The sequence below is a fragment of the Balaenoptera musculus genome, chromosome 6, assembly GCF_009873245.2.
Source record: "Balaenoptera musculus isolate JJ_BM4_2016_0621 chromosome 6, mBalMus1.pri.v3, whole genome shotgun sequence".
In the NCBI taxonomy this organism is placed as follows: domain Eukaryota; kingdom Metazoa; phylum Chordata; class Mammalia; order Artiodactyla; family Balaenopteridae; genus Balaenoptera; species Balaenoptera musculus.
Genome location: NC_045790.1, coordinates 98,315,079 through 98,340,291, shown reverse-complemented (window position 1 = coordinate 98,340,291; position 25,213 = coordinate 98,315,079). Strand labels below are relative to the sequence as shown.

Sequence of the window (25,213 nt, the reverse complement as noted above, 5' to 3'; positions counted from 1 at the left end):
TGTCGAAAGTAGAATTAAATTCAAATTGATTTTTGGAAAGAGGATGCCACATTCAGGGCTTGAGGGAAAAGAAAATAGCAGACATGCAGACTGCCCAAGGTGGGGCTCTTTCCTTAGGCTACTGCTAGGACTTGAGTGACAGGAGTAGGATTTTTTTTCAACTTGTCACAGAGTAAAATTGTTCCTTCAGTGTTACTGCATACAGGTCGTACTCAATTAGATACAGGGGCTGGCAAACACTTTGAAGGCAGGGACCGTCTTATTGCCCTAATATGCCTCCAGTGTCAACGCATTTGTACCTTTTTCAATATTAAGCCCCTGCCTTTTTTTACTCTAGCTCCAGTCCCACAAGCCTGGTACCAGAATTATAATGTCTGAGCAGGAACAGACCTCAGAACTCTTCTATCCCAATTCTCCCATTTTACAGATGCAGAATTTGAAGTCATAGAAGTGACTTACTCCATGCTGGCTAGGAAGTTACTGGAAGGATCTAGTCACTTCCTTCCTCGAGCCGTGCCAAGCCACAGGCAAACTCCCTCATGTCGCTTTTCCACCCTCTGTACGGTTCTGAGATACTCCAGGCTTTGGTGGAGTGGAAGTCACCATTGCCCTCGGTGGCTGTAAACATAGTTCAGCAGTGAGAAGCCAAGCTCAAGGCTGAGAGCTGTGGCTGGCTGGCTGAGCTCAAAAAAGGCTGGAATCACAAACATCAGAAGCTCGAAACAGAGACACTAATCCCCTCACTCTCCACCCTCCACCACCAGACCAACAAAACGACCTAGAACCTGGAAAAGAGAGAGAAAGAGAAGCAGAGAGGGAAGGAGAAAGAAAATGCCCCTCCATAAAAACGGGTAAACGGGAGCCTGTTCAAGGTCTGCAGACAAACCCGTGGGCAACACGCACGGCTGTCCACACAGTGGTTTTGTGTCCGCAGAAAGTGAGAGCGGAGGTGTGAGGGGTGCCCTCTTAGGAGGTGGAAAATCGGCCAGCGGTGAGTGTAAAGGTACCAGCCGGGCTGAAATCAATTTAGGGAAATGCGTTTCACGGAAACAAAAGGTACCGGTGTCTGTTCAACCCACCCTCACACCCGCAACCGCTTTGCTTCCTAACCTGGGAGGGCATCTGACCGAGCGCTGAGGCTGTCATGAGCGGTCAGCGTCACCAGTGGATGCGGAAAGGAAAATGAAGGTGCTGACCGAGCCAAACCCAGAGTGGAAAAAAACCCGGCTGCCTCCCTCTGAGGCCCTCGAAAGGGCACCACGCGCTCCATCCCTCTGTCCAGGGAACTGGGGGTGGAAACACACCTCTAGGAAAGGCATGAGAGAGGGAGCAGCTCCAATCCTGGCATGTTGGGGGCCTCCCTGAGGTGTCCTGGAGAAAAGGTTCCAACTTTCACATGTAAACTCTGAGATGGGTGTGCTATGGCCAGGGTCCCAGGCGCTAGTGGAAAACGAGCCCCATCCTGCACTGCCCAGAGGGTCCTGAGCACGCTGTGGGCACCCACCTGGCTTGCAGCTCCCTCCCTAGGACGTGTGCGCGTAAACTACTCAATGGGATCCTGGGACCCCAGACGTGGACGCGCCTTTGCTTTTTGTTGGAAATGCATACGCTTCATGTGGCCTGCTGCTTATCTCTTCGGAAAATGAATACATTAGCATTTAGCATTTAGCATGGCTTTGGGAGGAAAGAAAATCTTTTAAAAATGGAACCTACAGGAGCCAAAATCAAAGGGCCCTTGGTAATACAGAGTGATTAGGTCATATCCAACTCCCACTCCGGCCTGGAGGTTCTAACGAGGGGGCTCAGGATCTGAGAGGGGCTGGGAGTTTGGGGATGTGCATATCAGAGGTCAGAAGATTTCCCAGAGACAGAAAATCCCCAAACAACCGTTGTTATTTCAGTGTTCACTAAATGCCAGGTGCTGTCCTAAAGGGCTGACCGGGTGTAATTTCACTGCATCCTCTAAACCACCCAATGTTCCTTTCATTCCCGATTTTACAGAGGAGGCAACTGAGTCTCTGCTAAAGAAAGAGACTCACTCAAGGTCACAGAAATGTTAAGTGGCTTGATTCACATCCACTGTGTCTCTGAAACTTGTATTCTTATTTATTTGCTGGACTGCCTGATCCCCCTTTCTTCCCCGTAGATCACTGTCTTGGGCACCTCCATTAACCACAACTTTAGGGGCCACGAGCAGTTCTTCTCCTGCTCTCCAACACCTCTCTCATCTGCTCTCAAAGACCAAAGTCACATGTGCACAAGGGTCACAGATGGAACCTGTGAGTCAAGGTAGACTTTGTTCGGAAGGAAAGCAGGAGGGAAACCCAGACCGAATCAAAGAAAACGGGACCATGTGGACCAGGGGGCCTGGATAGGGTGTTTGTGTATCTACACTCAAGCACACATGTGGGTTGGACGTGGTCAGAAAATCTAGTAACTTCAACCAAATCAGCATACCACCCGCTATGACCAATCCCAACACTGCCTGGGATTGTTCCATGCTGCGGAAATGCATCCTCTAACACAGTTAGACATTTGGGGTGTTTTCAAAGTAAACTAGTGTGTAAGCTCAATGAGTCTGATGTAAGTTATGTGGTCTTCATTTAAAAAGACCAATTCTGTGGCCAGTCCTTAAAAAAAAAAAGTTAGCATTTTAAGAATGGAAGTAATCTGGGTAAATGCCCTCAGTGTTTGTATTGCAGTTTCAGCCAGACCTTCTTTATCAGCCTGCAGTCTCTGTAAAACCAAGCTGGCAGAGAGGAGCCCACGTGTGCATGCGAGCAGGGAGGGAAATTTCCCCAGCACCTACTATGTGCCAGGCACTGTCCCAGGTGTTTCACACACCACGGCTCCATTTAAATTTCATGACATGACACAGGATAGCTGTTCTCACCCAATTGTTACCGATGAGAAGTCAGCAACTGTTATTGAAAGACAGGCCAAGGTCAGACAAGGAACCAAGACCCAAACTCTGGTCAGTCTCCAACACCCATCATTTCTCCACCACACCAGGCCTGACTCCTGCTATTGCTTTAATGAACGTTAGTCACGTTAAATAAACTCAGATATTCTGATTATAAAATTCCAAGCAATTTCTCTTACATGATTACTGGAAAAGAATGAACAAAGTTACTGAAAAAATAACAATGCCTTCTTCCATCTGTGTGCTGGTTAACTCTTCCCAGAACTCTTTCTGGGATATTTTTTTTATGTGACCCTCAAGGCAACTGTGTGATCCTGGTGGTCAGATATTATTATCATTCCCTTTCAACAGATGTGGAAATGGAGGCTCAGGGAGATTAACAGATTTGCCCAAGACTGCATAGCTAAGAAGCTGCCAAGTCAGGGCTCGAATCTATTTCCCCTGAATTCTTCTTTCATTCTATATCAGTCTGACTGTGGGAGCTCTACAACCTGATGATCGAAAGGGAGCATCTACCTGCATGAAGTCCCAAGCAGACCCGCCTCTTTCTTATATCTTCCCCACAGCTTCCCACCTCAATTCCTCTGCTCTCACCTTGCTCTTTTCTATCACTCCAAAGCCTACAAACGCTGGAAACTTCTCCGCCAGAAAACCTTTCCTAATCTCTCCAAACCACGGTGAACCTGCCTTTTCTCAGAGCTCACGTAAGCCTTATCATCTGTGTGGTTCATTTGGAATTGAATCATCTGCTCTCTTGCCATCTCTTGAATGACCGTAACAAAATGTAATTAAACCACAGCATACAAGTACCTCTAGGACACAGATTATATCTTGGATCCTTAGGGCATTTATCACAGTACCTTGGATGTCGAAGTGCCTTAACAAAATATGGATGATGAGTAAGAACATGACCATCCTAAATAGATTTTTTCCAAGTTTCAAGTTGCCGGCTCAGACATCAAGGCAATGGAGTGGGTTGAAATACCCTGGGAGTAGGAGATGAGACCCCGGGGCCCCACTCTCTCTGTGAGGCGTGGGTCAGTGCTGCGCCTTTCGGGAGCTCACTCTCCGCCATCTACAGCAAGATGGGCTGGACCACTCCGCTGCTCCTTCCAGTGGAGAGTCCCGGATTCCACGCAACTGTGCCAGATTTGGAGGGACCAGGGGAGAAGGAAGTATATGTTCCATGAGATCATTCCAGAAAAGAAGTGACAGATCCCAACAGAGTTTCTCATTAGAAGGCAAATCATCTAATGGCTTCTGATAAGGGGCAGGGGAAGAGACTGAGAACTACTGAGGCCAGCAGAGGGGTCAAGGAGGCTGCCTCAAGGCGTATTCCAGCCCTTTCCGAAGATTCCAGCAATGCCAACTTGGGTCCAAAAAAAAAAAAAAAAAATAGCATGGCCCCAGGGGAATGCCCTTGCTACATTAAAAATAATAATAAGGAGAAGACAAAGAAAAGGTTTCCCTGTGAGCCATCAGGGTGTAAGGGAAGTCTCTTTTTTTCTATCTGTCCTACTCCATATGAACAGATGTTCAAGGACAAAGGTGAAGTTCACTTAACGGTGCCAGAGCTTGTGGTTTGGAGGGGTCCATGCAGGAACTTGGTGGGTGTTTTGCAACACCTTCCCACAGTGGGGTGTGTACAGCCCAAAGTGTCAGCTGCCCCTGGATTTCCTGAAACTGGGGATTTCTATTAATATCCAGGTTTTCCTCTTCATTTATAAAAAGATGTGTGAAGTACACGCTCACTTGTCTGTAGACATTTCTAATGGCTGCAGATGAAGTTCTGCCTACCTGGCTCCTCTCCACTACTGTAGAGAATGGCCAAGATTCATTGGAATGTCTTTTTCTAACTGTCCAGTCTGATAAAAAGACCTGTACTCCGCCCCCAGACAGCTCCTCTTGGCTGAGACTGGGGGTCCTTCTTTCACACCAGTGACAGCAGTGGTGTGTTTATTCATCTGTCTTATCCACTAGATGGTGAGCTCCCATAGAGCAGGGACTGGGCTGGCACAAAAGGAACATTCAACCAATATTTACAGAGAAAAGAAAAGAAGAAAAAAAGGAAGAAAGGAAGGAGGGAAGGAAGGAAGAAAATAAGAAGGAAATGAAGGAAGGGAGAGAGGCTGGCTAGAGTTTTCCATGAGATAAATTGAACCCTTCTCTGCTTATGGTCTGGTCCCAGCCACACTGAATGACTCCTTATTCTCCAAGCCCCTCCTCATCCCATTCCGCCCCCTCCTCCTTGCTTAGGCTGCACCCTCTGCATGGACTGGCTTTCTCTGTGTTCTGGTCGTGTTCTGTTCGCTCATCCACATCCATTCCCTGACCCCTCTCCACCCTGCTCTGTGCCCTTGGGAGGCTGGCCTCCTGGTGTTTCATCGACAGATGCCTCTGCCTCATGACTTCCAGTTTGGTTCCCCAATGGGAAGCAGTGGCAGGAGACTGGAAGGTGTAAGAGAATGATCATGTAAAATCGACATCTCTGGCTCTCTTCTGGCCCGGGGGCTGAAGCTTGCCTCTTCTTCTCTGCTGAGAGCCCCAGCTGCTGCCAAGACACCCTCGCCATTCAGCCACTCTCTTTGGGTTCCATAACTACTTCCTCCTCTTGCCCCTACAGGCCAAGGATGGAAATGGGTCCCCACTGTACCTGACCCTTGCCTTGCTGGTTGTCCTGAACCCTGCCTGCACTGTTGTAAATAGCCTCTCCTTCCAAACAGCCCCTCCTTCAACTCTCCTGAATTATTCCGTTTGAATGTGCCATCTGTTTCCTGCTAGGACCCTGACTGGTGCAGACTGTGTCTCTCTCTCTCTCTGTTTCTCTCGGTGCTGTCTGTTCCCAGATGACTACTCAAATCATGCCTCCTCCAGCAGATTTGCCTTGTTTTCCCTAGTCAGCATACACCTCTGCTTTCTAGGTCTCCTGACCCACTGTGTGTCTCTAAAACCACAGATCAGAGTTTCTCATGTTTGAATATGAGTCCCCCATGAACGTGGAAGCCTCTCATTGGTGAGAAACATGCCCCACTCATTGCAACATCCCCGGTGAACAGGAGAGAGGCCCGCAGGGCTATATATATACCCAATAAATGCCTGTTAGAGAGGATAGAAACAGTCACCATTTGATTCCCTAAAATGACTTGGAATAAGACAGCAGCAAAAAGTTGGGCTGTGCAGTGGTCAACCTTAAGACCATCAAGGCCACCTTCTCCACCTTTGCTGTAATCCTGGCTACAACCTCACTGTGCATGCCTCAGGTGGAGGGAAAGTCACTCACCTGCAGAGAAGCACTCCCCAGGCAGGACCATTCTGATCGGGGATGACATTAGCTGCTACTCAGCTGCCTCCTGTAATTGCATCACTTTGGTCCCAGCCATGGCTTAGAAACCATATAGTATGATTCTGTTCCCTTTTCCATAGGACAGGCCTTTGGATACTTGAAGTACCTGTGTTATGGCCCTATGGCCATGGCCTTGAGAGAATTTTCTCATCCAAGCCAAACATCTTCAAGTAGTTATACAGTACAGCTCCTGGGCCCCCCGCAGCCCCAGTCCCCTTCTTTGTACACATCCTCACTTGGCTGTCCTTAATAAGGAGAACTCATGGCCAGTGTAGCTCTAATAGTTCTGCAGTGGCTCATGAAAACCCAAGGCCCTTATCCGATTCTCTTCCAAACTCACTCACTCAGCACTTCATAATCCCAAATGCTCAGGGATATTAGGGAAGAAGAGAGCAAGGACAGAACATGAGGGGGGCAGGTATCTGGGAATGGCAAGAATGTCAGGGTAGTTCTGAGAAGCTGTGCCACGGCAGACGACCAGGACTTAGAAATCTAGAGCATCCTTACAGGACTTAGAAATCTAGAGCATCCTTACAGGACTTAGAAATCTAGAGCATCCTTACAGGACTTAGAAATCTAGAGCATCCTTACAGGACTTAGAAATCTAGAGCATCCTTACAGGACTTAGAAATCTAGAGCATCCTTACAGGACTTAGAAATCTAGAGCATCCTTACAGGACTTAGAAATCTACAGCATCCTTAGCCCCAGTTTGACCACTAATGAACCGTGTGAGCTCTGGCCTCAGCTCCCCTCTATGGGGGAAAAGGGATTTGGACCCACTGACCTCTGAGGATGTTTCTAGGTCTGACTTTGGACACCATCTCGATGTCTTTTGCAGCCTTCTGCTAGGACGGGGTGCTCCCCTGTAACACATGAACTCCTGCGAACGTGGACTACGGGGCCCAAGGACTAGGAGATAAAGAATGAGCTCAAACGTGTTAGAAGAAATGGGAATTCTCTGATGGCGCCTGCCAATCTGCCCAGCTGCATTACTGGTGGATCTTATTTTACTCAAGGGAACCGTTACATAAATTTTCAGAATGGTGAATTTTAATCAGTGCTACTCAAAGTAAGCAGTGCACAAACGGCTTCTTACTAGTCTATGTCACGATAAGTACAGAAGTGGAGAGAAGGCATGTAGGAACTTTTGGAGAACTCTGACACTGCTTCATCATACTTGGGGTGAAGAATTCATGTTACAGCAATTCATTTTTTCTGTATATTACAAAAGTATTGGTCTGCAACGTATAGGAAACAAAACTGGTTCTTCACCATAGATTGAGAAGTAGTAACTGAACTATTGTCTTTATTGTCTTTACCCATTGAGGGGGGCGGGCAACGCAGGAGCACATCCTGGGTAAAAGATAAGTTCAGCTCTTCATTAAAAATCACCTAGACAATGTCAATCTCATTTTCTATTACAGGTGTCTTCCTTCCTTCCTCCCTCCCTCCCTTCTTCCCTGCCTTTCTTCCTTCCTTCCTTCCTCCCTCCCTCCTTCCCTCCCTCTTATTTTTTTTGAAGTCACAAAGCAAGTATTTCTCCACAAACTTCCACAGGTTTCTCTCTGCACACGGGAGAGCTGATTCAGCCAGAACGCTGTCACCCCAGCTCCATCAGGAGATGACACATTCCCGGTGGGGCTCACCCAGGACACATGACTTTCCAGCCAGCAAACAAATAGGCCCTGGCGTGAGTGGTCACAGCGCTGGCACATGGCTGCTCACGGACATTCTAGGCGTGTGGTCCCGTGACTTAGACACAAGGAGGCCACTGGTGCCTGCCAGCTCTGTCTGCTGATTGTGAGCTATCTGGGACCTGGGGTCCCGCGGCCCCTGCACCCAAGCACAGAGTGCCCGCCACAAAGGCCAGCTGCCCTTGGTCCTGACTCAGTCATACTCAGCAGTTTTCTCCCAAGGCTTTAGGAAAGCCACCCTGCCCGTCAGCCCTGTCCTTTGACTCTGCCTCTTACTGTTCCTTGGACTTAAAAATACCACCCCCACCCTTCAGTGGGAGCTTTGGAGTCAACAGACCAAGATTCAAATCCAAGCTCTCTGTTTATTAGCTGAGTGACCTGGGGTAAATCCCTTCCGTGTTCTGAATCCTGGATTTCCTTCAGCAAAGCAGGGATAAGGGTACCCACCTTCCTGGTACTTGGTAGGTGCTGAATAAACATTTGTTGCATGAACGAATGAATGAATAAATGTACAAATAAGTGGATGACTTCCAGTATTCCTGGCCCCTAGGCCTCCCCCACGCCCACTCTGCCTGGGCACACTGGTTAACTCCTGGGGTCTAGCTCAGTAGCGCACATACTGCATTCATCTCGGAAGGCTTGCATTTGTGATTTAGCCAAATGACTTTCCTGACCTGGGACTGCGGCTGAGTCATCTCACTCTCTAAGGCCCTCTAGTTCCCCATCAGTCAAATGCAAATGCTAACCCTGTCTAGTCTGCCTCATCAAATTCTGTCAAAGCCCAAATGAGAGCAGAGATGAAAGTGCATTGTGACCTCGAAGGAACTGGCCACACACCAAGGCTTCTTCCCACACGGGCTGCTCCTGTCTCTGAGCCAAGGTGAGAGTCCAGGGGCCCGCCCGGTGCCAGGAGGCTGAGCTGACGTGCTCTGTGGCTTGGTGCCAGGCACGACATTCTCCTGCCAACGTCGTCATTCCTTTGCACATAGGTATTTTGTCTATGCATGGGAGGCCCTTGCTCTTGTGAGAGAGACATAAAGAGAAGAGTCAGCACAAAACCTGCAGAGGTCGGCAAACGTGCTCGAGCCATCAGCAAGTCCAGGGTCCTGCGAGTTGGACAGAATGGAAAAGTTCAGCGTGAATCTGGGAAATCAGGAAAGTTGATATGGACTGTCTCTCTGGCTTAGAACTAGTTCCCCTGAGTCCCACCTCAAATACAGATCACCCATGGCTCCCCCTTGGGTCTTTCTTTGGGGTTGCTGGTCAGAGTTGTAGCACAAGGCAGAGGCTAAGTCAGGCATTAGGCAGAAGACTCCCCTTTCCGCCCTCTTCTCAGCAGTATATGAAATTCCTCTGCCTTGAGTGTCCTCCTCTCTCCCCCCAACTTGATCTCCGATGTCCAAACTGTACCTAAGCCTTCCGCAACATATTCAGGCTGCCAGTCAGCTGTTCCTCTTTGACCTCCTGTACGCACGGCACATGCTGCCTTTCATTGTTCAAGAAATGACAAATACGCTTACTAAGCGGTAATAACCTGCTAGCCCCTAGAAGAGACATGTGCTTTACGTGCCCCATCATTCAATCTTCGAAGCAGCTTGGACAAAGGAGGATACCATTGATTCCATTTACAGATGAGGAAATACCTTGTAAGAGGTCGCAAAGTGAGGAAATAGACCTGAACCCAGTCTGTCTGACCTCAGCCAATCCCAGCTCGACCAGCTCTGCCCAACAGAACCTTCTGCGGTCATGGAAGCGGTCCTATCACTCTGTCCAGTGTGGTAGCCACTATCCCCGGGCGGCTACTGGGTTCTTGAAACGTGGCTGGTGTGACTCAGGAACTGGATTTTAAACTGTATTTCATCTTCACTAATTTAAATTTAAACAGTCACACGTGACCAGTGACTACAGCACTGGACAGCACAGCTCTTTATGATGCAGGTATTTGTCCTCAGCCCAGGTGGCCCGGTTTAGACCCTGAGCCCCTTGCAAAGACAGGGCCCTAAGAGTTCCCCTCAGCCCACAGGAGGCGCTCCATAAATATTTTGGTAAGGGGTACGGTCCCTGTGATTACTTGGTCGATCTTCTGGGTGAACTGGAAGATTCCCGCAACCCCACCGGGCGTCAGGAGCCGCGCAGGGATAAAAAGGGGGAGGAGTCCGGCTCTTACCTGTGCGGAGAGTCGGGATCGAAGCAGGTCTTGGTGACATCGGTGATCTCGGGGTCACAGCACTCCCCGCCGTCGAAGTTGAACCGCTCGTAATTGCAGTCCATGTCGCACACCCCGTTCTGCTGCTTCTTGGTGAAGGCGGGGTGACGCAGGTGGCGGCAGTCCCCGCCATCGTGGCCGGTCAGCGTGTGGTTGCACTCGGGGTCGCAGTTCTCGTCCCCGATCTTGCTGATGTCGCAGTTGGCCAGGACGAGGCGGCGGCGCAGGGACGAGTTGCTCACCTCCAGCACCTCCAGCTCCCAGGAGATGTTGTAGCGCTTGAAGGCCTCGGCCAGCTGCCGGTGCTGGAAATCGATCTGCTGGCGGCTCACCGTGGGGTTCTCGCGGCCATCGTCGTGGAGGTTGACCACGCGGTAGCGCACCACCTTGGGCCGGCGGAAACGCGGCAGCTGGTTGTAGCTGGAGATGACCTTGGGGTTGTCACACAGCGTCTGCCCGCACAGCGGCGGCTCCAGGCTCGTGTCCAGCAGGAAGCCGTGGGCGCCGCTGGCCTCCACGCGGGGGCTGCTGCCGTCCTTCATGGGGGACCAGGCGCGCTTCACGTTGTCCCAGTTCTCCTGGAGGAGGAGCTGAGGTAGAGGAGCGTGGAGGCCGCGGGTCTCCATGTCCAGCAGGACCTCGCGCTGCGTCCTGGCCACCTTCCATAGGCTGAAGTGCTCCACGTAGCCCCGGTAGTTGTGGTTGAGGGCGCTGCCTCCCAGCATGAGGACTTTACACTTCTGGGTCAGTGGGCTGAAAATGCCACCCACCTGCTCCCCAGAGGTTGCCACCTGGGCACCGTTCACATAGAGCTTCATCAGCCGCCCGTCGTAGGTGGCAGCCAGGTGTACCCACTGGCCTGGGAGGTAGCTGCGGTGGGCATTGATGGTGGTCACTTGCCGGGCCCGGTCTGTCTTCAAGGAGAAGAAGTAGCGTGGGTCTCTGTTGCCTTGGTCACTGACGGTGTGGATGCCCACGACCCATCCTCGGTCACGTGACGCATAAGAACATTTGTCATACAGCCCTGTGTGGCCCCAAAAGAGAAAGATGAGTAAATAAAGGATGGAGGAGGGAGGAGGGTAAGTGACTTCTCTCTGATAAAATTTATATCAGGATGTGCTAGACCAGGAAGTTTTCAAACCGTGCTCAGTGGGATCCTGGCAGTGAGTAGCCGAGCCTCTGGGACCACCTCTAGGGCAAGGCAAGGGCTAGAGGAAGGGAGAACACAGGTGAGTTGCCTTTGGGAGGGTCTCACCACAACTTTAACCCATGTGGTTTCACTTTTTTTGGTTCTGAGTATGGGGCATACAAGAAAGATATCTGTTTGCAGAATAGGTACTTGAGCTAAAGAAAACAACAGTGATAATAACTAAAATCTGAAAACCTTTGATTTTGCAAAACTGTTGGATGGGGAAGAGGACTTTTTTAATTAAAAGCGTATTTTAAGTGTAGAATGACATAGGTGGTGAGAGGAAGAGGTGAGAGAAGAATCAAAGAGATGATGACGCATAGAAGATGCTCACTTAGAAGGACAGCTCGGACCACAGTCACCGAAACTTGGGGCGTACGTCAGCCACCAGCACTCATCAAAGATCAGCGGTGGTGGATTGCTGGGAAGGTTCCCTGGAGAAGTGAGGGTCAAGGGCTGCAAAGCTACTAGTAAAGCTTCTGTCTGTAACAGGAGTCCTGGCTAGTCCTGACGTTCACCCCCAAAGAAAGGCGGACATGCTTACTCTCTGAGCTGGAAAGGTTTTTAAACACTTCCAACTCCTTCACTTGAAAGGTAAGCAAGTTGAGACCCAGGGAACGGAAGGCATTTGTTAGGTTACATAGAGTCATTGACAGATTTCCTGAGAGCCAATTCAAGCTTGCTTTTCTCTAACACCAATGCTAATATTTAAAAAAATAAAAAGCATCCTCTTAACACAAAAAGATGTCGGAGATGCCTTCATTAAGTAAAATCGTCCAAGCCTCTATCGCAGGTCAGGCATTATGCTAAGGTCTGTGTATGCATTAATTCATTTAATCCGTGTAGCACCCCCAAGGTGCTGATATTAACAGAGGAGGAAACAGAAATTGAAGGAAGTAAAGAGATGGATGGGTTTGAGGTCAACTGGTTGGTAAGTGGATCCTAGATCCATCAGACCCGGGGTCCACTGTCCTAGGGACTAACTCTATGGTACCTCCCACTCCCTCATCAGTGCCACCAGGGATCTATCTGGATCAAACCACCTGCCTGGGGGTGTCCCAAGGTTTAGTTGGGTGTTTGGGAAAGTTCCAAGCCAGACATCTCTAGACTTACTCCAGGAACCCCGAGAAGTCACTTAGCAGATTCTCTCTGGATCTAATTATTTTTATACTCACCAACCCCCATTCCCAGTCTTTCTGGAATATACCCAGTGTCCTTGGCATGGACAGCCAGTTGGATGGGGAAGAAGACTTTCTAATTAAGAGTGTATTTTAAATGTCGGATGATGTATGAGGCCAGGTGGGAGGAGAAAGAGAGGAATAGGAGAATGAATAAAAGATGCTCATTTAGAAGCACAGTCCCTACTTTTCAGCTGGAGAATTGTTGCGGTCACCATAACTTTGAGTGTGCATCTGCCATTAGCACTCATGAAATGAGCACAGACGGCTTCCAGCAAAATCAGTAGAGGAGGCCCACACAGTCTGTACTCCTCTGTGGTCACTGGGGCCTTAGAATTTGTGTAAATCTCTCTGTTAGCAGCTGACATAGATGGTAGTTTTGGCCAGGCATCTAAGTCTGCCTACACCTCTCCTACCACCCCTCCTGTCCTATAATCTTTCACGTAATGGCCAGGGTCTCCTACAACGTCAACCTGCTCTCACACCTTGACGAAGCACCAAGTACCTCCTCTGGGTCTTGGTTCTCTACCTGGAAAAGGAGGGGACTGAATGAGGTTCCCCCCCACATGCTTGGTCAAGTCTGATTTTCTGTGTTCCCAAGTTTCCCAATGGCTAAAACAGAAACCACCACTACCAAGAAGCTTTCCCTGATGGTCCTCTGAGGAGCAATCATTCTCTCCTCTGAATTCATTTTACTTTTCAGAAACTAGACACCTGTCCTCTGGTTTTGGAGTCTCCCCTAGACTGGATGCTTCTTGAGAGTGATGGCTCTGCCTGGGTCATCTGTACCCTGTCCAGCACCTTGCACTATGCCCTGTACACAGCAGGCACTCAGCAAGTGCCTCACGAATGAGCACACGAATGATTCTAAACGGAGTGGGAGAAGAGAAAAGCACAAACAGAATCAAAGGCACTGAGCTATGTCTCCCTGGATAAAGGACAGAGAGAATCAGAAGACAGAGTGTGTTCTTGGTCAGGTAGAAAGGGCAGGATCTTTGGACTCCGGGTAATTTGATGACAGCAATTACTGGCTGTACATCTGGGGCAGATCGCTTCACCTCTGTGGATCTAAGTTCCCTCATCTGTACCTCTCTTTACGTATGCTGTCATACTTAAAAGACATAGTGGCTATACTACCCTTGGCATACAGTGGCTGTCCAAATGGGAGTTCATTTTTAAGATGCTGGAGGGTCTGGGAGTGATGTCAAGGATGAAAAGTAGAAAATGACTAAAAACAAAATACAGAAACACCAGAGAGAGAGGGTACCCTAAAGGCATCTTAACTGATATATCAAGAGCTGGTAGGATGAGGGCTCAAAAAAGCACAAGTCCTCCTCAAATCCACTGGCAAACTCTACTTAGAAATCATAAATCCCCTTTGGCTTTGCTACTATTATGAGGCTTGCATGTTAAAAGCTACCTCCCCACTGACCGAGGCCAAAGCTCTGACTCCAGGTTTGGAGTGAGTTCCCCCAGGTTTGCTGCTGCTGGCTACGGAAAGCACGAGCGCACAGGCCCCTGGAGCAACCCCCTCTTGTGCCCCCCATCCCACCTCTCAGCTCACCTTCTCTTCCTCTCCTGGCCAACCCCTCCCCCTTAAACAGAAAATTCTTCTAATGAGAAAATTCACATCTGAAACAGGATCCTTTTCCCTCTCTCTTTCCCTCTCTCTCTCTCTCTCTCTCTCTCTCTGCAGGTTTTTATTTTGCCAGGGGCTCTCAGTCCTGGTTTTCCTGTTGCCTTTGGAAGGCGGCTGGCTGGGTTAGCAAGGTAAACTGTTTACACATCTGTAGGGTGCCCTCAGTTCAGGACCTTCCTGGGGCTGGGGACCCGGGCTCTGGCCACCGCCATTTGCAGTTGAGAGAGAAGAGGGTAGCAGTGCGAAAGGCTAGACTCTGTGACACGGAGCGAAGGACCAAGAGGTGGCTTAGCCCCAGGAAGCAGAGAGGAAGGGCAAAGAGAACCCTCTCTTTTCTCGTTTCAGTGGAACCAAGAGGAAGCACATTAAGGGAAATGAGGACCTTGAAGCAGTGGCTTCAGAAGTTCAGAGGGAAATATTTACCTGGAGTGTTAGTGGTGAAAGGAAATCACTGAACTTCAATAGGGATGGGGGTGGGGTGTAGTGGTGAATGGGATTTATTTCTGTACAGAAATAACGTAATCAACAGTAGTCACATTTCAGAGGGCTGGAAGGGAGGCACTGATGTATCACCAGCCCAGAACCAGGTATCTGGGCCCAGAGATCTGGGCTCAGCTTGCTGGATGACCTTGCCTGGGGACAAGTCACACCACCTCTTAAGCTGCCAGGTCTCATTTCCCTTCTCTGAAAAAGGAGGGGTTAGGAGTAAATGATCCCCCCGCTACAATTTAAGAGCTCTTTTGTTCACTGCTAGAATGGTTCCCTGTAAGTAGGAGATGCTTCAAAAACACGTGTTGATTTGAATTGGACGCCTCATGTCACTGCCAATGTTTGCATGCTTGGAGGATCGTCCTCTGTGTGTCTCCATACCGGACAAGGAACAGTGTTTGTTCTCGGGAAGACACAGGTGAACCCCACCACACCTCCATGCCATCCTTCCCCACGGTTCTCCAGGAAGACAGAGAGACACAGTGAAAGAAACAGTGAGAGTTGGTCTGAAGTCGGCACCATCTGTGTGGTACTAGAGGTGGATCTCAGGGGATGCGTCCGCAGGGGGCAAGACGGAAGGCCACAGGCGATCCTGCACACCATCTACATCCAATTAGCATAAACCTGCCTCAAAGCTATAAGCACATGGAAGCAGCAGGCAGTGAAAGTGCCAGAGCCCATTCACCAGCCAATGAGGTGACTGGGGCACCTGCACAGATGGAAAAGTAGAGGCCCAGACCAGGAAAGGGGCTGCCCTGGGTCTCATGACCATCACCTGTCACTTGAACCCTGGTCAGCTGGCCTCTCTAATGTGTCCCTATCTCCCTGCAGCTAGGTTTGCTGGGAAAAGGGCTTCATATTCCAGCAGAAGCTTGATGTTTATTTACTTTTATTGCCTCTTTTTTGTCTCATCTCACCCCAGAGATCAAGAGCATGTATGAAGGAGGCAAGTCCAAAGGCAGAAGGCTTGTAGGGAGTCTCCCAAAACCTATGCCAGGGCCATACTGGGAGAATCCCATGGGCTGTGGGGTCACCCTCTCAGGGCCACTGTAATGTCACTACCCCAGGGCAGTGTTGTGTGACCACAGCACTCCAGCCCGGGTACAGACAAATCTTCCTCCTCCACATCCATCATACTCCTCCCCGTCCAAAAACTCATCACTTCCGTAATTACGCATTCAATGTCTGTTTCCTGAGTATGTCTGTTCGGTTCATTTCTAATGCCCAGCATCCAACACAGCATCTGGTACCTTGCAGGTGCTCCATAGAGCCTGTCATTGAAAGTATAAAATAAAGGAAGGGAGGGAAGGAGGGACACTTCTCTGTTGCTGTGTTCCTTATAAGAGCACATTACCCTTTGTTTAGAAACTTACTAAGCACCACGTGCTTAATAAAGTGCTTAATTCTCTTACTTAATCCTCACAACAAAACTATCAACGCAGCCCATTCTGCAGAGAAAACATGGGCTCAAAGAGGCAGTGGCTTGTCCAAAGCAACACAGCTTAGAATCCGCGTCCATAGGGTTCCCAGGCCCAGGTTCTTAATCACATCACTGCATTAAGTGCCAAGTGCCAAACACTTTACTGTGGGCTGTTTGAGGACATGCCCCCCCGCCAAAAATATTTCTGTAAGTTCAGCAGCGCCAACACAAGCAAGTTGAGTTAAACTGCAAGCCAGGAGGCTGCTTTCTGTGTCGTTCTTCTGCCTGGACCTAAAAGAAATGGACTGAGAATCAGTGGTTCTTTATTACCAGTGCTTCATCTGTTCTACCTGGCTTATCACACTTCACTGGGACCCAAGATTCGCCTGGGCCTGGTTGTCTATCTGGGGTTTGGGATGCCTTCCTGGCCTTGTCCTCCAGCAACTGAACCTCCATCACTAGCCTCCTTGCTTGTTGGTTTCTGACCCAGCTCTGTTCCAATGTCCGGGCTCTGTACTGCAATGTTCTTTTTCTTCATCTTTTCTTCGAGGTTGCCGTCACACGCCTGGCTGCCTGCCGTCTTCTTTTCCATCTGTTACGGGCTGAAACGTGTCCCCACCCCAAAACTCATATGTTGAAGTCTAGCCCCTACCTAGTACCTCAGAATATGAACTGATTTAGAGATAAGGTCTTTAGTGAGATAATTAGGTTAAAATGAGGTCACTTAGGGTGGGCCCTAATCCATTATGACTGCTGTCCCTATAGGAGGAGGAAATTCAGATACAAGGGGAAGACAGTATGAAGACATAAGATGGAGAAGATGGGCATCTACAAGCCAAGGACAGAGGTCTCAGAAGAATCCAACCCTGCAGGCACTTTGATGTCAGACTCCTAGCCTCTAGAATTGTGAGAAGATAAATCTCTGCTATTTAAGCCACCCAGCCTGTGGTGCTTTGTTATGGTAACCTTAGCGAACTATAATACGACCATTCAACAAGTTTTTTAAGCTCTCCCATTGAAATTTCTCTAAAATCTTTCACTGCCTTGTGCCCAGCTCAGAATCCTTCTTGGTTACAACACATTGCCTCAACTTAACTCGATTATCCTGTTGCGAGCAGGGCAAAGTGTATTAGGAGGATACAAAAATGGGTGGTGTCATCACCACACAGGAAACTTTCCTCACAAGAGAGGGATGCTTTTGTATTCCAGCTTGAATGTGCACTTCTGAAGCCCCTGCTGTCTGTTGAGCATGTACATAGCGGCTTTTGGGCCAAGGTGTCTCACATAACCCTCACAGCACCTTGTATAATAGGTGCTGTTTACAGATGAGAAAACTGAGACTCAGAAGGGTTTGGTCACCTGCCCAAGGTCACACAGCACTGAGTGGTAGGAAAGACTGAAATTCAAGACTCCTGATTTCAAGTTCAGTCCCCCCACAGATGAGCACGACCTCAGCTATGGGGACCTCGCCGTGCATTGGCATTTACATTGCATAAGGTATTATAAGTAACCTAGAGATGTTGTAAAGTATACAGGAGGATGTGTGTAGAGTACATGCAAATGCTATGCCATTTTATATACGGGACTTGATCATCTGCAGATTTTGGTATCTGTGGTGGGTCTTGGAACCAATCCACTGTGGATACCAAGGGACAACTGTAATGATAATAATATAACGAGAATTTGCTAAAAGCCTTTAGGTAGCAGTCTCTCTGCTAAGCACAGACATTCCATTTAGTGCTCATAATAACCCGGTGAAGTGGGCTTTACTGATATTCTTGTGACAGAGGAGGAAACAGGTGCAGAGAAGCTAAGTGATTTCCCTCCAAGGATCCCAGCTAGAGAGCACTGGAATCACAGGCGGGCTGACTCTAAAGCCAGAGCTCTCTTCCAGGATGCTTTCCTTCCATGGGAGAAACTCTTAGCCCACGGTCAAGGTTCTTGTGTTCCAGCTCTGCCACTTCACTGCTGTGGGTCGATGGGCAAGCAGTAACCCCCCCTCCCAGGGCATCGTCAAACCCTGCCTGTGAAATAGGAGGGTTGCATCAGATGGCCCCAAAGGTCCCTTCCGCATCTCAGACTCCCTGAGACTCTGAGATCGCAAGTCCTTCAGACGTCCCAGCCTTGGTTCCTACTGTGGGAGATGTAAGGTAATGGAGGAGCAGGGGGAGGAGCGAAAGGAAGGCCATTTCAGGCCCTCCAACTTAAGGATGTCCACTAGCTGTGGAACATCAGCCTGGGGAATATGAGCAGAGGTGAGAGGATGTGGGGATGAAAGGGGGGAATTTAGGTCAACAATCTGGTTTCTTTCAGGAGGCTAAAAAAAATTAAAAGCTAAAGGTTGGAGCTGGTCCCTTTTTTGTTTTGTTTCATTTTGTTTTCCCTTCCATGATTTAATGGCTGGTATCAAAGCCACAGAGAAATGCTTGAGAGAGCAATCCTATGGAAAGCTTTTATCTGTCTAGAGGAGGGTGATTAAAACAGACAGATTTGGGTTAAGTACACCCATGGTCCCCGCACTTGGTTCAGTTGTGGGGGAGGACCACCAAGACGACCCTGGAGGACTCGGCAGCACCAGGCATTCGGAGGAGGGCTGAGACGTCACCGAGGTGGGCACCTGAGGGGCTACTCCTCAGCACCCTCATCCCTCCGGGTCCACCTTGCCTCAAAGGGTTGCTCTTAGGCTCAGTGGAAGGAGGGGGCTTGGAATAAATCATATCAACGCCTGGCTGGAGGCTTATCAACACTCTACTGAGTTCTGGACATCCCTGTCTCCTGGTGTGAGAGAGGCTGGAGCATCAAGAGTGACCCTTTGGAGCAATTGAGCAGGTCAGGATTAGCTCAGGCGCCTCCTGTGTGCTGGCCGTGCAGGTGAATAGGTGGGGCCACATCTGCCTTTGCAGGAGCAGGAGGAAGAGCATGGCCGGCATCCACGGCAGCATCCGTGTCTGCTCTCTGCCCGTGTTCTTCTTCCTTCCCTGCTGGGAACCATCACCTGCAAAACCCCTGACACTCCCTCTTCTACTAGCTGTGTGACCTGGGGTGAGCTCATTCAGCTCTCTGAGCCTGTCTTCCCATGTGTATTCCAGGGATTCAAAAGTCTTCTCCTATATACTTCAAAGGTCTTTTCTGAGAGAGAAAGGAGATAAATGTACGCATACTTCCTTGTAAACTATTTAAGGCCATTCAGATGTAAGGCAAGGTTGACAAGAATATGTCTAAGGCATCCTAAAAACCCATTTGCTGTATTAATACACAGACTTATATAATGTGCTTGGGATGGCAAAGTGCTCTTAAGGGCTCAAGCTGCACCTGTGTTTCCCTCTGGATCTTTCCTCGCCAGTCGGCCTCCTTTGCTCACATGGAGTCAGGCTCTGTGTAAACAGAACGGTCAGGGTTTCAGAGACCAAAGAATGTACACTCAAATGCTGGCTCTGCCATTCACTAGCTGTGCGACTTGGGAAAGTCAAGGCATCTCTCCTTGTATTAGTCTTCTCATCTGTAAAATGGGGATGATACTATCTACCTCTGCTGCTTGTAGGGGTAACTAATGAGATAATGAATGTACCCAGACTTGGCACATGGGCTCTGGCAACATAACAAGCATTAAGCACTTGTACTGTGGAGTCCCCAGCTCTGCTGCTTGTTAGCTATGTAGCCTTGGGCAAAATCCCTTCACCTCCCTGATAATTTCCTCAACTGTAAACTGATAATAACAGTACTTAAGGCATAGTGACATTTTAAGGATTTAGTACGAGAATACAAATACTCATTTGCATAGCACGTGATAAATGTTAGCTACACTTTCTAAATTGGTATTTATAATAAACGGCTGTTCCTTTTCCTCAGAATTGGGAACATTTTTTTTCCCTCTTCTTCTGTGCTGTTAAACGTTAACCTTTCTGACACTGTCCTCTGAAATAGAGACCTGTTCATCGCTCTCTTTTTCACACACTGTCATCAAAATTGGTGCATATCAACTTAAAAAAAGGAAGTGGGAGGAGGAGAGGGAGAAAAAGACAAAGAAGAAAGAGGAGGAGGTGGGGGTAGAGTATGAAGAGGATAGGAAGAGAGGAGGAGGAGGAAGTCACGTATTTTCATCTGTTCACCCTCAAAAGTTACTGTCGCACGAACCAGCCACTGGTGGACTCAGCGGTGCTGATGTTGGAGCTGCCCTGGAGAAGGGCGCCTACCTTTGGTCTTTTCAATGATTTGAGGACCTACAGGCTCTCCCTGCTCACTCACCGACCCTACGAGGCAATGGCACTGCTTCACAGAAAACTGTCAAGACGGAAGCCTCTGGCCACCCTCACACTTCACAGCAGCCCCAAGCCCTTTACTCTTCACATTCATGGAATCGGGCACAGTCAGGACCGGAGGTTCCCTTAAAAGTCATTACGTGACCTTTACCACCCAACCTCCTGCTTGAATCACCTGTACATCTCTACAAGTGACTGTGCATATTTCCAGAACCAGAGAACTTCCGATCACCTGAAGAAGGCCTTTGCACCTTTGGGCATTTCTCAGTGCTCACCTAGAGTGAGCCAAAATCAGCTCCCTTTCCTTTCCACCCAGTGGTGCAGGATCTGGATTGCAGGAACCCACAGAGTTATTCAGTACCCTTTACCCCAGGAGAGCCTAGAGGTGTCTGAGGCTTTCCATTGTGTAACCCTTGGCTCTTCTTTTCCATAAATCAACATCCCTGAGTCCTGCCTGATTTATTAATCTATCCATTCACCGATTCTTTCAACACATATTCACCGGGCATCCACTGTATCAAGCCCTGGCTAGACATTCGAGGCACTGAGCTATACTCTCTGGTGAGAGACCTGCTGTTCCCTAATGCTAATGCCAGGCCTTCTGTTGAGGCAACATAGATACAATAAGAGTTGATACTATGCAATTAGGAAGACCTATTATTACCACACCTGCTTCTTTACATCATCCCTAGGATCATTACTCTGATTTGTTCTAATGCCACTCTAAGCCACATGAACCTACTGAGAAATAAATAGAGCCACCATTGATGATGTGCCATGTTCAAAGCCAAGAACTTTATGTGCATCATCTCATTGGATTATTACAACTACTCTACGAGATAAGTTCTCTTGGTCCCATTTTATGGGTGAGGAAACTGAGACTCAGAGTTGCATTGACTGGGCAAAGGTCACTTGACTTGTAATAACACAAATAGGATTAGAACCCAGCTCTCTGACTCCAAAGCCAGATGCTTAACCAATGTCTTATGTTGTGTATGGATAATCATAAGCAGAAATTATTTTTTAATTAAATATTTATTTCCTCCTACAGTCAATGTTTTAATCTTCTCCATATTAATTATACACTCTGTCAGTTATAACGATACAGGAAGCATTCTTAACACTCTTTGGAGTTTTAAAGTGTACAAAGGATCTTAATTATTTCATTTGCTTCTCCCAGAACTCTCTAAGAAACTGTGATTCTTCTCACCCAAGTGGGGAAAGTGAGGTTCTGAGAGGGTAAAGAGTACACATCTGTTTACCACTCTGAATCTAGAGCCTTCACAGGGTGCTTAGGACATAAGTCTTCAATCAACATTTGTTGAATGGATGAATGAGTGAGTGAATGAACCAATTAATGAACAAATGAAATATATGCCAAGACTTGTGAAGAAACCCAATTTGAAGATTTTGAGGTTTGGACCCATCTTTATAGAACTGGAATAACAGTCCTGACTTGTAGGCAGGATAGGCATCCTTGTGACACTGGGTTAAGCCCCTCTACTTCCTGGCCCTCGAATTTTCCATCCATCTAACAGGAGGTTGGCATGGGTGGGCATTAGGTTGGCTGTGTAAAATACTAAAAAGAGCAACAAGCAGTCAGGAAAGGGGAGTTCCCTGGTGGTTCAGTGGTAAAGAATCCACCTTCCAATGCAGGGGACGCAGGTTCCATCCCCGCTCGGGGAACTAAGATCCCACATGCCGTGGGGCAACTAAGCCTGAGCACCACAACTACTGAGCCTCAACTAGAGAGCGTCAACTAGAGAGCCTGCGTGCGGCAAACTACAGAGCCCATGTGCCCTGGAACCCACGCGTCACAAGTAGAGAGAAGCCCACGCCACAACGAAAGATCCCGGCATGCCGCAACTAAGACCCGATGCACCCCAAAAAATAAAAAGTATAAAAAAAAAAAGTCTGGAAAGCCGTGTGCCATATGACTAGGCTGTGTGACCTGAGGCAAGTCGTGCTTTCTCTGGCCTCCTTTTCTCATCTGTGAAAGAAGACTGTGGTGAAATCACTTCCAGGGCTTTTCTTAAACACAGGGAAAAGATTTCTAAATTGGGAGTGATGAGACATGAACGTCTGTCCTGATTTGCCACTAAGGTACTATTGATCTTGGGCAAATTCCTTTCATTCAGGGTGGGATCATGACTTTCATGGGCCCTGGGGACTTTTTCCTTCCTCTCTAAAAATACATAATTATATTTTATGATTGTATTGGTATAAAGATATATATAATCAAGAGGGTGGATTCATTATTACATATATATTATTATTGTATTAGCTTTTTTCTTCTGATTTTAAAAGAAATTAAGCCATTTTTATGGGCCCCTTGAAAGTACTGTGGACCTCAGGCACTGTGCCAATTGCAGCTAATGGATGAGTCGGCCTTGGGTCCATCCCTACAAAAGATGGGTCTGCATCTACAGAAAGGCATCGGAGGAGGCATGGAGCAGCTGCAGCCAATCCAAGGAGCTCAAAGGGATGGGGAAGATTCCCACATGGGCGAGTCAAATGATGTAAATTTCATAAGTGACAGAGGCCCACAGCAAGTTATGTAAAAACGCACCCCAGACAGTATGAGTTGATCTCTGGAAACAAAAGCTCCTCTCTGGGCCGAGCCTGCCATCACCTCATCCGGCCACCCAGCCCGGGGTGAGCCTTTCAGGGAGAGAGATGGCGAAGGGAGATAAGGAAGGGACGCGGCCAGACAGGCAGATCCCTGCTCTGCCGGGCTGGTGCCATCCGGAATTACTCTCCAAAGCAGGGAGGGCAGTGATATCTGATGTTTGCTAAGCCCTTGCTGCGTGCCAGGCACCGTGCTTAGCTCTTTGCGTGGAGTAGCTCAGGTACCCTTCACAGTAATCCGAGCAGGGAGGTACTGTCATCTCCATTTCACAGATGAGAAAAATGATACTCAGAGAAGCCCAACTAACTTGCCCAAGCCTGAGTAACTCACTGGCAAATGACAGAGATGGGATTCAAACCCAGGCAATTAGTCTCAAGGGTTCACACACTTAAGTTCTGAATTATGCTGCCCAGCCGGGGAAAACTGACTACATGAGGACGAGATGGAGTTTTTAATTACAAATAAAGAAAGCATAATAGAGTAAGTTCTAGTAGAGGTATAAGCCAAAGAGCTCAGCGGAGGGAACACTTGAATCAGACAAGGAGGCTCCGGGAAGTTTTCTTGGACGAGTGACACAAGAACTGAGCTTGCACAAGGAACAGGAATTCGGTGGCGGCGGGGAGGAGGCTGGGCAAAGACCTTCTAACAGAAGACGAAGGATGAGCAAAAGCAAGAGCTGTGAAGTCACCGGAAGATGACTCTGGAGACGAAGAAGACATCTGCTTTTGATGGAACTGAGGGTGCACATAAAGGGAAATGGGATAGCGAGGGGCGTCTAAGGCTCGATTGTAAAGGGCTGCGAATGCCATGCCAAGAGATCTGAAGTTTATTCCATAGACAATAGGGAATCACTGGTGTGTTTTGGGAAAGAGAGTCCATGGGGGTAGGGATCATTAGCTAGCGATTTCATGATGCTCTTATCGATAGGGCCACAGAGCTGAAAGAACGAGGACTCCTATCTCAGGACTCCCTGCCCAGTGCTCATTGGCAATCTGGAGCCATTCAGCCTTAAAGACTTATCATGAAAAGCAGGGAATGTAAGCAAAATTTTGAAAAGAGGGCTGATAGACTTTTCAGATATGAATTTTCTATTGTTTTGATATCTGCTAGAAAATCATAAATTATGACTCAAAGGACATCTTTAAAACTCCAGATGGATAAATGGTATTTAGATGCCGCCTGGGACTTCAGAATTTAAATTTTATTCCGCTAGGTGGAGAATGATCTAGCTCAGCCTTGAGCTTGGTCTCTAATTGACCTTGATGAAATATCATCTACCTTCCAGGGCTTGGTTCCCTCATCTGCTCAACTAGGAGAGAGTGGAGAGTGAATCTCTAAGTTCTTCTCCACCTCTGATAGCCTATCACATAAACTCTTGAGGTGCAGGTATTGTACCTCCTGTGAATTCATACTCTGAGTGCTTAGCCTGGGACCTGACACAAGGTAGAGCCAATAAACAATTGTTGAATGCATGGAATGAACTGAGCTTTTAATTCAAGACTGCTGTGGAATCTTCAGGGGATTCTAAATAGAAAGTTTGGAATCGGTGACCATTTTTTTAAACAGAAAACCATAAAAACAAGCAGATCAATAACCCAGACAGGCTAGTATTTCCTCGCTGGCTGTAAAAGATGTTGAGGAACTGACTCTGGAACAGAGAAAAGACTGATAGTGAGGAGGCCAAGGACCCTGCAAGGTCAAGGGGGAAACTAAATGTGAAAAAGCATGGAGGTGGGAAGAGTGTTCTAAGAACACCAGATAATTCTGTTTAATCAGAAGAGTCCAGGTAAGACAACTGTTCTCAACCAGTGAATATGTGGTGATGTTTCTGCAGACATTTTGGATCACCACAGCTGGGGGTGGTGGGGAGTTGCTTCTGCATCTAGTGGGTAGAGACCAGGGATGCCGCTAAACATCTTACGATGTACAGGACGAACTCCCACGACAAAGAATAATCCATTCCAAAATGTCATCTGTGCTGAGGTTGAGGACCCCTGACATAAGGAACTAGGAAATGTCATGGTAGGAAACAATGTCTGAGGAGGAAGTTGAATGTGAGGCTAAGGAACTCTGACCTGATCTAGAGAGGTTTGTGGAGGAATGGTTAGAACCTGGATTCTGGGGACTAATTCTACCCAGTACTTGCTGTGTGACCTTCGCCAAGTCACTTAACTTTCCCATATCTCAGTTCTCTTATATGGAAAACTGGGATTATAATAGTATCTACATCAAAGGGTCCTTGT

General features: G+C 48.2%; 1 protein-coding gene across 1 annotated transcript in view; it reads right to left on the bottom strand.

The window, feature by feature from the left end:
• The window catches only part of PAPPA (pappalysin 1), a 256,529-nt gene that overhangs the window by 212,688 nt on the left and 18,628 nt on the right, over window positions 1–25,213 (bottom strand). The window contains exon 2 of the mRNA XM_036854577.1: window positions 10,129–11,191. Coding sequence (XP_036710472.1) covers window positions 10,129–11,191 — 1,063 coding nt within the window. The remainder of the gene's footprint in view (window positions 1–10,128; window positions 11,192–25,213) is intronic.